The 14,773-nt window shown below is 36.8% G+C and overlaps 1 protein-coding gene across 1 annotated transcript in view; it reads left to right on the top strand.

Moving 5' to 3' along the window:
- RSPO3 (R-spondin 3) overlaps positions 1 to 14,773 on the top strand; it is a 90,217-nt gene that overhangs the window by 31,980 nt on the left and 43,464 nt on the right. The window contains exons 2-4 of the mRNA XM_059177628.1: positions 2,126 to 2,317; positions 3,858 to 4,004; positions 9,619 to 9,816. Coding sequence (XP_059033611.1) covers positions 2,126 to 2,317; positions 3,858 to 4,004; positions 9,619 to 9,816 — 537 coding nt within the window. The remainder of the gene's footprint in view (positions 1 to 2,125; positions 2,318 to 3,857; positions 4,005 to 9,618; positions 9,817 to 14,773) is intronic.

The raw sequence follows: 14,773 nt of genomic DNA, 5'->3' as shown, positions 1-14,773 counted from the left end.
GTGGACCAGTCAAACCCATCTGCATTCAAACTCAGAGTCACTGACTGCCCTAGGATTGAAGTGATTTTCTTTCAAAGGGAGGTCCACTTCTCCATAGACAGTTCTTATGAGGTTTTACCTGTATCTCTGGTGTCTTAAAATGGGCCAAACCAGCTTCTGAGCACAGGATGCTTTCTTCATCCCTTTTCTTTTTTAGGGTCTTTCCCTACTTAAAATGTATGTACATTTTCTGTAAGTCTCCAATGCTGACTTACTGGCATGAAAAAATGATCCTGTTACTTGGAAAACAGTTTTCACTTACAAGTCCCCCAGGTCCTATAATGTCTAAACCTCCTGTGCCATTTTATATGTCCGTCCCACCCCATAGAGGAGCATGTACAGGAAAAGCAAACTTCCCTTCCCCCACATATTTCCTCAGTTTATTTACAAAACGTCTTGGAATGAGAATGAGCTGCTTGTGGTTCCTGTGGCTGATTCAGGGATGGTTTCCTCTAGGCAGAGGATGCTGGTCAACCAAATGACCTCTCTGCAGCTAACCCTTGCACCCCTGTGGTAAGGCTGATTGGGCTTATGGGTACCCCCTTCTAACTAAGCCTGGTGGGATTTGTTTTTGTGGTAAAGAACTTAGCAAGAACCAAACATCACTCTGAAGTCAGACCTGATAATGGCAAGGCCCATCAGAGCCCAATCCCACTACCAACAACAAAAGAAACCAGAATACATTGGGATACATTTACACTCCTGTGCATCAACCTTTGTTTCTCAGAAAGGTCACAATTTTTCCCTTCCAGATTCCTGGAAGGACAGTAAAGCTACTTAATTGTATGTGAACACAGAGTACATGAGAAGAAAACATCCCAAACACCAGATATGTGAGAGATGTACTTCAGTCAGCCCTTTTCCCTCGTATGTATGTGCTGATGGCCAGTTAATAGTCATAAGAAGGTTTAAAGTTGTGAAGATCTTTAAACATGAATCTTGCACATGTTTGTTTAAATCTGTTCAGACTTGCTAATGAATAATCTCACCGCCACAGGTGTATGTGTAGTTCTAGTCTTTAGTGTCATGTCCTCACTAAATACATATTTCACTTGAGTAGATGGAAGATTAAGACAAAAGAACTATAAGAATTCTCTCCCCTGGGGGTGCCTGGGTGGCTCCGTCGTTAAACATCTGCCCCCTGCGTTGGGCTCCCTGCTCAGCAGGGAACCTGCTACTCGCTCTCTCACTCCCTCTGCTTGTGTTCCCTCTCTCGCTGCCTCTCTCTCTGTCAAACAAACAAAATCTTTAAAAAAAAAAAAAAAAAGAATTCTCTCCCCAAAGATAAAATGAACATTATAAATGCTATGAATTATAATTAGTAATATAAATAACCACATATGATCATATGGAAATACTGGTAAGATAAATATCACATTTTCTTCATTGTATCAATGTGAACTGATACATGTAAAACTCCTGTGAAAGGAAATTATTTTGAGAAAGCATGGGAGAATGGATTCCAAGGAACTATGTTAGTTTCACAATCAATTTACACGGGAACAAAGGGTAAAACTGTGTTCGCTAACAGACCACAGTTGAAAAAAGATATCCTAAAAGGAAGTATCCTTGCTCAAGTTAAACCTTCATCTATGTTGTCATCCTTGCTTGAAGAGATTAGATGCATGCTTTTCATCCACCACATAAATGACAAGCAAACTAATGTGCATTGCTTTCAGTGCAAAATTACCCAGTCTCCAATCTTCCAGGATCCTGGTTCAATGAGAATATTTTCATTACGTGTGCGTGTGCATGTGTGTGTGTGTGAGAGAGAGAGAGAGAGATCTATAAATAGTTTGAGGCAGTATATTCTTAGTTTCCAAATTCCCAAATTCTAAGAACTTTTAATTAAAAAAAAAAATAAATACTAGTTGTACTAACAAAAAAGAACTTTTAATTAAAAACTATGTATGTATTAAAGGGAAATAGTAGATCATAGAAAAGGGAAACAAAAATTCCAACTCATTCACCCATTACCACCAATTGAAACCTAATGAAAAGTGTACCATCTGCCTAGAGAATGTCATCGAACTTCTGTATTTATAATTTAACATTTGTTTTTATCTTTCTGCATTTGTCCTTTCAGCGCATTCTAACGTCAGTCAAGGCTGCCAAGGAGGCTGTGCAACGTGTTCAGATTACAATGGATGTTTGTCATGTAAGCCCAGACTATTTTTTGTTCTGGAAAGAATTGGCATGAAGCAGATTGGAGTGTGTCTCTCTTCATGCCCAAGTGGATATTATGGAACTCGATATCCAGATATAAATAAGTGTACAAGTAAGTGCTACATGGCATTATGTTTTTATCTCATCCTTGGGGACTTCCCAGATTTATTGGCCTCTAGAGTATTTGTGATATTCAGTGTTCAGGAAATAATGATATTTACCTGATAATTAGGCTAAACCATACTTGGACTTAGCCCTCAGAGCAGGAAAATTTTCACCTCTTGCAAAAAGCACTCAAGTTTTGTGTTATTGTTGTTTTACATTATAAAAGCAAAAACTGAGAACCTGATTATTACTCATGGAATGTATAGAAAAGTACAGTAACCGTTAATGCCATCTGAGTTCCCATTATGATCATAACATCCAAGTATTTAATGACTTAAAGAATAAATTCAGCTGTTTTTGCTTCAAGAAGGATTCCAGTATAACCAGTGAAACACTTATCTATCTGTTGGAAATGAACGCTGAAAACACTGTTATCCCCTCTCCTCTGGACACTGAAAGTCTGCAGACCCACTGCAGACCCAGTAACTTTTTAGAATCTAAATTCAGAAGTATCATTCCTCTGTCATACACCACACGTAGCCCTGCCTTCCTCTCCTACTCCTCTCCTGTGAACGCATCTCAGCCATTTTCCACTGACATCACTGGTCTTCTTGCAAGATCTTGCCACCTCAAGGCTTTACAGTTACTGTTCTGACAGTTTGGAAAGCTCTTTACCTACCTACATCTTTGCTTGGTTGGCTCTCTTCTTTCATTCAAGATTCTGCTCGTATGTCACCTTCTCAGGGAAGCATTCCATGACCTGCTTACTCACAATAATCAACCTTTTCCCCTTATTGGTCATTTGCCATAGTTCTTGTTTCCAGAGCACTTAATCACTCTGGAACCACTTTGTTCTGTGGTCCTGGGTTAGTTACATAATCTTTCTGAGCCTTGGTTTCCTTATCTATAAAATGGAAATTATAATAGGAGCTGTCTCACTAGATTATTGTCCTCATAATAAGTTCCACAACTTAAACCTCTTAAGTGACTTAATATTATAACATACTCGCAGCGATATCTGACTTATAGTAATCACTATATAAGGGTCAGATGTTGTTATTATTTATTGTATCTCCCCTCCTAAAATGTAAACTCTGTGAAGTCTTTATCTCTCTTGTATGCTCTGCTGTCAAGCAATATCTAGAATAGTGCTAGGCACATAGTGGACAATCAAATATTTGTTGAACGAATGAATAGACTGCCAAAACAGCCCAAAAGCAGTATATTTCGTTAAAGCTCTGATCAAACACTTTTTACTGTCATTTAATATAAGTAAATACTTGGTCTTATAAACATTTTTGGCAATAGACACATTGCCAAAAACTTTTCATAGGGCTATCGATACAATAATTTCAAAATCAATGGCTGATGTATGTCAACTGAATGACTGTGGAAGAATTCATAATCCAGTCTGGCAAATTAATTTTGAATCCTAAGCGTGTTTGGCACAAGTCTCCTGTGCGTATAATGTAAGCATACAGACCTGGACCAGCAATAGATAAGTGAAGATAATGAAAGCATATTTCTTTCCTTTTTTTCTATTTCAGAATGCAAAGCTGACTGTGATACCTGTTTCAACAAAAATTTCTGCACAAAGTGTAAAAGTGGATTTTACTTACACCTTGGAAAGTGCCTTGATAATTGCCCAGAAGGGTTGGAAGCCAACAACCATACCATGGAGTGCGTCAATATTGGTGAGAAGGAACTCTAAGGTTTATAGGGGAGGAGAAACACCTCAAATGATAATGTCAGTCTCCATGGAAGTGCTGCTTAAAGTCTTATTTCACAACTACCTGAGAGACTATTTCCAAGAGGCTTTCTCATCCTTCCTTACAAAGATACCATCTTAATGTATCTTTGTAAGGTGTCACAGTTGTGACATGTATCACATGCATGTATCACAGTATAATTTAACACCCCATGGGTGCCCCATTATTTCTGAGAGACTGTTGGCAACTGTTTCAGCTATTCTGATCATTACATATTTATTTTATATCATTATGATACAGTGAAGTTCTACTTAATTTATTATAGACATACTTGCATATGTCATAATATAATACACACACACACACACACACACACACACACATATATTTGGTCTTAAACTAAATTTCCACATTAGGATAAGAGTTTCACAAAACAGGTCTGATGTGAAGCATGAGTAATGTTGTTTTCCAAGAGGAGAAATCACTCTCTGGGTATGGCCTGTTGACACTCAGTAGATGAGCCAAAGATCTACAGAACTGGAGTTGATATAGTTGAAAATATGACTTTTTTCTCTTGCACTGCTTTGCTGAAATGCCCTACTTGCACAGAAACAAGGAGAGGACTTGGGACTCACTCAAACTGACAGGAGGACACAAGTCACAGGGTCTGATTAAATGCATGCTGAATTTCCTGGGAGGGACGTCCCTCAGACCAGTTGTTTGTCTAAATAAATGGATCACTGTCAGGCTCTATTTTCCCTCTTTTGAGTGTTGCACAGCTACTACAGCTATGAGTTTGATGAACAGTTGGGGAACAGATGCTAAGTCAAAAGGGAAAACAGCATACTAAATCTCAAAATCCCCTGGGCAAGAGCTACAAGAACCTTTGATGCTGCACTGATATTGGCGTACGCACGCAAATATTCTCCTGATTCAGTACAAGATAGTCTCCAGGACTCCCCTGCGGTCTGCACAGATAGATCTATTAGAATCAAAAGTGTAGAATAATAACTCTTAATGTGGTGGTTCACCTGTTTCAGGTCCACAAGAAACACTTAGTTCTAAACAAACTTCGTAGAAGAATGAAATGAATAGATGATATTTTAAAGATAATTTCAGAAGCATCTGGAAAACAGCAAGCATGAAACAGTTCATGGCTCATTTTGGTTTAGTTTCCTCCCCCCCCCTCTAGTCAGTAAAGACACAGAGAAACAACTTCGAAATAGGGTAAAACATACATGAGAAAGCACTTCAAGCCCATCTCTTTGTAAGTCCTGAGGACTGATGATTAAAGGTAATAAGTTCCAAACTGTGGAAGAAATAGGAAACAGTTCTGTGGAGTACTCAAGGGCAGAAATTCAGGATGAGTTGCAGAAATTTTGTGGTCTTTCTCAACCCAGAAAAAAAGAGCACATGTTTAGATTCTCTTAGCTGTTGAAAGTTTAGCATTCAGTCCTTGAAAGGCTGTTTATCATAAATGTATTAATGTTTTTCTATCATAAAGAGCATTTAGCACCTGGCATTGTTGGATTAACTAGTAAAGGTGACTGGTAATTTCTCCTACTATTTAGACAAAAACTCTCTCTTTTTTTTTTTCTTTTTTTTTCAAAAACAATCTCTTAACACAGTTAAATTTAAGTAATATATATGTTTAAGAATAGGGGTTAGCAATCTAAAAGCCATTTCGTGAATCTGGCTCATCGAACAGTTAGGTGTAAATGACCTAGACACGGTAATAGTGCAAATCCATGACTTTTGTTCAGGGCTCTCTCTTGTCACTTGCCGTAAGGGATGCCTCCTGTCATTTGCTCTCTAACCAACAAGCAGTAGGTGAGCCATGACTGAGCTTGCCCTGGAATTTCATGAAAAATGATGACCTGCTTGCTTGGCACAAAGAAACATTAAAGCTTATTCCTTTAACAGAGATGCAACTATGACCGAGAGCGAGAAATAATGGTTCCAAGGACACATTGTGAGTTATTGTCAGTTATTAGTATCTTGACTCTAGCTCTCTGGTGCTCACCAAAGATACTGAAGAAGGTGTCCCTCCCTTTGCTGAAATCAATATTGTGTCACTTGTTTCTTACCCAGATTATTATTTAGAGGAAAGGTCATATACGGAGAAAATGCCACCCTGATGTAAAGCTAGGGGGAAAGACTTTAAGTTTCAACATATCCACTCCTCGTGGTTTGTTGTAAATTAGACATAAATGTCCATTGAACCCAATCTTATAGGAGAATATAGTTCTATTCCATGCTCTAGATACTTGTGTCCTTTCTTCACTGTCATCGTGTCATCCTTTTTGCTCCTCTTGGAGAGTTGGCCTTGTTCAAGTATTCACAGAGGAAGATATCCAACTTTGAACAGTGAGTAGCAAGGAACATGCCCTTTGCTATGTTCTTAATGGAACCATGCAATTGGTCAACAAGAATGAGAGCAAACGAGTAATGATGTTATAAGGTCATTACCGGTGGGAGCATCTAGTTCAGCTTTTATCCCAATTCAAGAATCCCTCTTAGAGCATTTAAGACTATAACAAAATGGCCACTTCGAGGAACAGGAAGCTAATTACTTTTTTGAGACCCTTGCTTCATTAGTGAATAGTTAAAGATTTCCATTGTTAATATTGTTTTTAATACAGAAAATAGAAGAAATAGAGAAAATGAGTGATTTGGGTTTTTTTCCTTAGTTTTCTCTTAACCAAATGATGCTCCAGTTCTGTATCATTCATTTAACGACCTGAGTGTAACTTAAATCACAATCCTTTTTGTTATCTTTACATGTTTTCCAAAGTTTCCAATTTTCCAGAAATATTTTTAGAAACTAATATTATAGATTCATTCTACAGTATTTCTCTAGGAAAAACTCTCTTCCTCTCTACCTCTCAAGGCTTTATAACTAGCCCCCCCCCTTTTTTTAGATCTTTTTAATATCTGAACTCATAAGTTTTCAGTATTTTCCCTCCTTCTTCCTCAATGGAATTATCTAAGATTGTCATTAGAATTTCATTTTTCGGGCATCTGGGTGGCTCAGTTGGTTAAAGCCTCTGCCTTTGGCTCGGGTCATGATCCCAGGGTCCTGGGATCCAGGTTTGCATCAGGCTCCCTGCTGAGCCTCCTCTCTCTCTGCCTGCCTTTCTGCCTACTTGTGATCTCTGTCTGTCAAATAAATAAATAAAATCTTTTTAAAAAATTTAATTTATCAGAGCACCTATGTGGCTCAGTCAGTTAAGCATCCAACTCTTGATCTTAGCCGAGGTCTTGACCTCAGGGTTTTGAGTTCAAGCCCCATATTGCGCTCCATGCTGGCTATGGAGCCTACTTCAAAAAAAAAAAAAAGAAAGAAAGAAAGAATGAATGAATTTCATTTTTAGAACCAATTGTCATATGACTAAGGACTCCTAGCTGTAATTTTAAAAATCTTTTTTTCTAAAGTCTAAATACACATTTGCCTAGACCACCTTTGCAACTGTGAAAAAGCACCAATGTTCTGGTCATTTTCACATCAGGTAATTTTTTTTCTAATTTAGTCCTCTTGGTTCTGGCAATAAATGAATATTAGATGAAGTGATAGCTTGCAAACTTTAATTTTTATTTTTCCATTTGCTTTCTTAGAGATGGTTTTTTTTGTTTGTGCTAAAAATTCACTGCTTTTGTATCATTAATACCAGGTTGGGAGATATGTCTTTAATTGGCAAAAGATACAATATCATTAAGTGACTTTGTGCTCTTTTCTTTAAAAAAAAAAAAAGATTTTACTTATTTCTTTGAGAGAGACTGAAAGAGAGTGTAAGAGCAGGGTGAGAAGAAGACTCCCTGCTGAACAGGGAGCCCACTGTGGGGCTTGATCCCAGGATTTTGGGATCATGCCTTGAGCCGAAGGCAGATGCTTAATTGACTGAGCTACCAAGGCACCCCTGTTACTCTGTTCTTTGACTAACATCATTATGTTAGAACTAAACATGAAAACTAAGAGTGGCTCAGTAAGGTTCATTTAAGTTACAGAAACTTAAATTCACTAATTTAGTCATTAGCACTTAACTCTTGTGTTACATTCAGATACCTGATGGCAACTATAAAAGCATGTAAAAGGATGTTGTGGCAAAAGAATTTAAGTTTCTAAAACATTTAGGTTATATTTTTTGAGGTTGCATGAAAGAATTTTGCTCTAAAATAAGGATCCTTTAAATCAGTAGGCAGCAAGAAAGGTTAATGGAAACATGTTTTGTGGAAAGAATCTTATATCATCTAAAGAATTATTGCTGCAAGCTGTTTCAGTTATTGTAAATTAGGAAGTTGTATGAACAAAAATAGAATAATAGCATCTTGCAGATACTTACTTTGGTTAGAAGTGCAGAAATCTGTTACAAGACTCTGGAAAGCCATGATTGAAAAAAAGAGATTAATACATATAAAAAAGGGGGGGAAATCTACAGAAGAAGCTTTAGAAAAATTACATCTGTTCATCTTAGAAATCATTTCTTCACATTGATTCTAGAAGCAGTTTCTCAGCTGAAATTGACCCAGAATCCACTTAAAATAGATGCTGCTATGTCTGAACCATTCCTGTTAATAAATAATATTTAAGTATTCAACTGCACATGAAGTGGAAAAAGCAGTGAATCCAGGTCAATGACCTGGATGCTTTTTTTTTTTTTCTTTTAAGATTTTATTTATTTGGCACAGAGAGAGAGCAGGGGGAGCAGCAGAGGGAGAAGGAGAAGCCGGCTCCCCACCGAGCAGAGAGCCCAACGCAGGGCTCCATCCCATGACCCTGGGATCATGACCTGAGCCGAAGGCAGAATCAGTTGAGCCACCTTGGTATCCCATGGACACCTTTTTTGCTTAACCATTCTCTAGCACACAAGTTCTCCAAGGGTGTTCTTTGTACATGCAAATCGGCACCGTATCTATTGTTAAAAATAAAAATTCTCGGGGTGCCTGGTAGCTCAGTGGGTTAAAGCCTCTGCCTTCGGCTCAGATCATGGTCCCAGGGTCCTGGAATCGAGCCCCACATCGGGCTCTCTGCTCCACAGGGAGCCTGCTTCTTCCTCTCTCTCTCTCTGCCTGCCTCTCTGCCTACTTGTGATCTCTGTCTGACAAATAAATAAATAAAATATTTAAAAAATAAAAATAAAAATTCTGAGACCTGGTCCCAGACAACTGAATAAGAAACCCCAGGGGTGGAGTCCAATGGTCTGTGCTTCAGCGAGCCCTCCAGGTGATTCTGTTGCACGCTGAATTTCGAGAAGCAGATCTGTAGCACATAATAATGACTAGTCTATCACGTTATGGTCAGGATCAATCAATAAAGCCTTGGCCAATTGCGAGTAATTGTATTAGTGCCCAGGTTTATAAATCTAGAGTGAAAAGTAAACCTAATGCAAGAATGAGTTTACCTGATATTTTATAAGCATGAAAATATTATATTTCTACCTTTCCCTTTCTCTTTGTTTTCTTTAAGTCATCTTGCCCAAGTTTGTTCTACAGGATTTCTCAGAATTTGAACAAGTATTGATAGAAGCAAATATTTTTGTTTCTTAAAATTTGTGAAAATATCTGTGAGCCCGCTCAGCCTGCTTCTGCTGTTCTGTTTCAGTGCACTGTGAGGCCAGTGAATGGAGTCCTTGGAGTCCATGCATGAAGAAAGGAAAAACGTGTGGTTTCAAAAGAGGGACTGAAACACGGGTCCGAGAAATAACACAGCATCCATCAGCAAAGGGTAACCTGTGTCCCCCCACCAGTGAGACAAGAAAATGTACAGTGCAAAGAAAGAAGTGTCAGAAGGGAGAACGAGGTACAATCATACTAGCAAAATGTGCTTATTTGAATTCTCACAATTTGATACAATTTATTTCACTTATTTCTTAGGAAACATTTAATACTATTGTTGGTATCTAAAATCCTAAAAGGTACACCAACCAAACTGTATGTTGGCTGTAAATCACAGAATATAGATGTGCAGGGTTTTTTTTTTTTAACATCTTAATTTTATTTTATTTTTTTTCGTGTTCCAAGATTCATTGTTTATGCACCACGCCCAGTGCTCCATGCAATAAGTGCCCTCCTTAATACCAACCACCAGGCTCAACCATAACCTTCAATTCGTTTCTCAGAATCCACAGTCTCTCATCTTTCATCTCCCCCTCCGATTTACCCCAATTCACTTTTCCTTTTTTTCTCCTAATGTCCTCCATGTTATTTATGATGCTCCGCAAGTGAAACCATATGATAATTGACTTTCTCTGCTTGACTTATTTCACTCAGCATAATCTCCTCCAGTCCCATCCATGTTGATACAAAACCTTGATCCCCAAACCAGGCAAAGACCCCAACAAAAAAGAGAATTTCAGACCAATATCCCTGATGAATACGGATGCCAAGATTCTTTACAACATCCTAGCTAATAGGATCCAACAGTACATTAAAAAGATTATCCACCGTTACCAGGTGGGATTTATCCCTGGGATGCAAGAGTGGTACAACATTTGCAAGTCAATCAATGTGATAGAACAAATCAATAAAAGAAGAGAGAAGAACCACATGGTCTGTCAATTGATGCAGAAAAAGTATTTGACAAAATACAGCATCCGTTCCTGATTAAAACTCAAAGTATAAGGATAGAGGGAGCATTCCTCAACTCCATAAAATCTATCTATGAAAAACACACAGCAAATATTCTCAATAGGGAAAAACTTGACAGCCTTCCCATTGAGATCAGGAACACGACAAGGATGTCCATTCTCACCACTCTTGCTCAACATAGTACTAGCAGTCCTAGCAACAGCAATCAGACAACAAAAAGAAATAAAAGGTATCCAGATAGGCAAAGAGGAAGTCAGACTGTCTCTCTTCACAGACGACATGATACTTTATATGGAAAACCCAAAAGACTCCACCCCCAAACTATTAGAACTCCTACAGCCATTCAGTAATGTGACAGGATACAAAATGAGTGCACAGAAATCAGTTGCTTTCTTATACACTAGCAATGAAAATATAGAAAGGGAAATTAAAGAACCAAGTCCATTTACTATAGATGTGCAGTTTTTAAAAATAGAGTCTGATATCAAAACTATAAACTGCTATAGATGTGTGTTAATTTGATCTTGATGGGAAAATGATGCATTTTTTATTTTAGGCCTATGTTTGTCTTTTGGGTCATTATCTTTCTTATCCTTTCCAGTACCTAAAAAACTTTTGAGAAGCCTCATAAACATGAGATTGCATACTATGTGGTACAAGATCATAGTGAAGCAACACCAGCCGTAAACTTATTTTTTTTTCACTGACTACAAATCAAAGTAGTACAATTAGGTTGTAAGCTTTTGTAGCTAAAGCTATTTTAAAGGTTACATAGCATTTTTAAAAATATTTAAATGGATATGTGTTTCTACAGTATTTTTTTAAAGATGTTTCTTATTTATTTGAGAGAGAGAGAGAGAGAGAGAGTGGGAGGGAGAGGGAGAGAGAATCTGAAGCAGACACTGTGCTGAGCACAGAGCCCAGTGCAGAGCTTGATCCTATGACCACAAGATCATGACCTGAGCTGGAGCCAAGAGTCAGACACTTACTTACCTGACTCAGCCACCCAGGCTCCCCAATACATGTTTCTAATGCAATTTCACATTTGAAGTAAACCAATAAGGCTATATTTTATACATATAATTCAAGCATTAATGACATTTGATCCCAAGATTATTTTACTTTTACACTAACTTTATAAACCAGATTATAGAACCTATTAGATCAATAATAAATAACTCTGTTAGAGGGGCACCTAGGTAGCTCAGTTGGTTCAGCATCTGCCTTCGGCTTAGGTCATAATCCTGGGGTCCTGGGATGGAGCCCCATGTTGAGTTCCCTGCTCAGCAGGAAGCCTCCTCCTCCTCCGCTCCCCTTGCTTGTGCTCTCTGTCTCAAATAAATAAATAAAATATTAAAAAATAATAACTCTGTGTTAGAGCTTGTTCTGAAGTCTTATGATTGCCAAGAAATATACCATTTAATATGGTGTTTTAGAGTAATTAAGTTTCCATTTAGGAGACCTGCAATTGTTGTCCTTTAAAATATAATTTTCCATCTTTCTCACTAATGTCCTCTATCCCACTGCCTACAAAGAAAGTTATATAGCTTTGTGTACCTATTGGCAGCTCTGTTGAGCCAATTAATGATCCTCTCAATGAATTGCAGCTTGAAAGGAGTTTGGGTGCCTCTGTAGTTGAACTTCCTATGCTTTATTTAATTCATTCTTTCATTCAGCATTGTTTTATTGAATTTTTACTTTGTGGCCACACACAGTGCTAAGTCTTGGAGATTCACAACTGAATAGGGTACTACTCCTATCCTGAAGGTATAATTAGGATCCAGTAGAAGGTTGAGATATTTATATAGATAATCATAATATCATATAGGAAAGGAAGATTATAGATACTTGAACAAAATTTAGTGGGAATAGAGAGGAGAGTATGCAAACATGAACATTGATCATTTAAGAAACACTGTGGATCACTGGTACTTTGCAAAATGTCTTTCACTATACCAGAAGAATTGGCCATTATCAGAATGTATCAGCCTGCTGTTGCTATTAGTAATCAAGTAGTTAATGTGATAAAATTTTTGAAGACATGGATGATTTTAAAGGGAACTTCAAGCTTTCGTAAATTTGTAAGAGGTTTTCATTAAAATTAGGTTTAAGAAATGAAAATTGGCTAGTGAAAAAGGTCTTTCTGGCATTTGTTACCAATTAATTTAAAACATCTTAAATCTTAAAAGTTGGATTTGGAAATCAAATATTTCATCACTCGGCTTGTTGGTAAACTCCCATAGCTGTATATTTACTTATGTTTGCTACATTTTCTTGAAACTTAATGACTTACAGGTGGTCCTTGCTCATGTTATTTTTCACAAAGATTCTACATTACTAATCAGTATTCAGCATACTTAACTTTTAAAATATAAGTGAAGAAAACCTTATCCAATAGAAAAATTAAATTATGATACTAGTATTTCATTTGAGAATGTGGTCTTCTAGTATATTTTGCTAGGACTTGACTTAAATATTAACATTGAAAATGTCAGTTTTTAAAACTAGCTATAGATAAGATAAATAATGGCACAAGAAGTTTAAAATAATAACCTGTGACATACACTTGGCTTAAAAGTTTCTTCTGGTGTTTTTTCCTCTTCTCTGAGTAGGATATAGTGACATTTACATTTACTAAAAGAACTTCATCCAACTGGAAAAATTTAGGTAGATCACATTTATAATTCCAGATTTAGTTCCACTTTTGTTTAATCTTTATTCATCTTTGTATATGTCTCAAAAAGTTTTTTTCAAGTGGCCCAGAAATTTAACATAGGAAGGAAACCACTTCTCCCTTCATTTCTTACTTCCCTAATTTAATATTTTTTCTTAACTTCTCTTGATGATAACTTACCATACATGCTATCTGAACACAAAGAAACCAAAGAGAAAAATAATAATGAACTCTGGACAGGCCACTATATCAAACATCATATCAAAATAATAATGCCTCCTGGAGTCTTCCCATTTAGATTGTGAGATATGTATCATAAATATTCATGGAGATATATCATGATAAATACAATAAAGTGATAAAAGCTTGATTTCTCCTACTGCTGGAATAGCCGTTATACAAGTGGTTCCTAAATGCTTATAGACTTATAAAATAAGATCCTTCAGGCTCATGGTTTCAGCATTTCTAGAAGAATAAGCTAAAAGATTAGGTTCTTAAAATAAAAGTTAGCCTGAAAATCTTGAATTTAAACTTAAGTATATCATCTCTGTCTAAGAGGCTCAGGAAAGACAGAGGTAGATAACTCATATTTGGAAAAGGTATGGCACATGTGTTCAGGATTTTTTTTTCTGCTACATTGTAATTGCCAAAGGCAAGGTCTCCAGGGAAGAATGATAAGATCCAGAAAGGACTTTCCAAAATGTACACAAAGAAGCTGAATTGATGGAAGTAGTTTTTAGTAACAGAATGAGTTCTTCAAGTCGTGAGATGTATTTTAATAAATATGTTGAAAAAATTGGTTGCAAAATCTTACAAACATGCACTTCTTTTTACTAACATCCTTCTCATGTTTAGAATAGAGTAAATGAATATGAGGTTATAAATGTAATTTTTGTAGCCCCTACATTTTTTATTTGATGTACTATTTGTTTGCATATTTTAGAATTTTTCCCTTACCTTTTAATCAGTCTTAATTGCTCCCTCAATTACCAGTTTTAATAAGAAATTAGTACTATTGCAGTATTTTCTAACTTGAGCCTATCTTAGTAGAACTATATATCTGAGATGTCCAACATATAACATATATTTTAAGAGAGTATAAAGGCTAACATATGGAGTAGTCTCACATGGGCATTAAAACAGAATATTGAAATGGAAGAAAACAAGGAGAAAAATGCATGTTCAACAGTTTTCAACTTATATTTATTGACTCTTTTGATATACTGGACATCACTATCTTATAAAAGGGGTGTGAAACAGGACAAGGGAATACATATGTGCCTGTATTTGATGCAAAAAGGTTGATACTATATGTGTAGAGGTACAGGGGGTCAGAGGAAGGAGAACCACTGAATATGTTTCTCATTCATTTGTACATTTCTTTAACTGGAGAGAATTTCTTGTGGCTATTGGGTTTTGAGGAAATTCACAAAGAATGAAAGAAATGATGTTCTTTAGCTAACTGCGTGAAGAACATACTAATTGATTACATGTA

Source organism: Mustela lutreola, chromosome 6 (genome assembly GCF_030435805.1).
Source record: "Mustela lutreola isolate mMusLut2 chromosome 6, mMusLut2.pri, whole genome shotgun sequence".
In the NCBI taxonomy this organism is placed as follows: domain Eukaryota; kingdom Metazoa; phylum Chordata; class Mammalia; order Carnivora; family Mustelidae; genus Mustela; species Mustela lutreola.
This window is presented reverse-complemented; position numbering and strand designations above follow the sequence as displayed.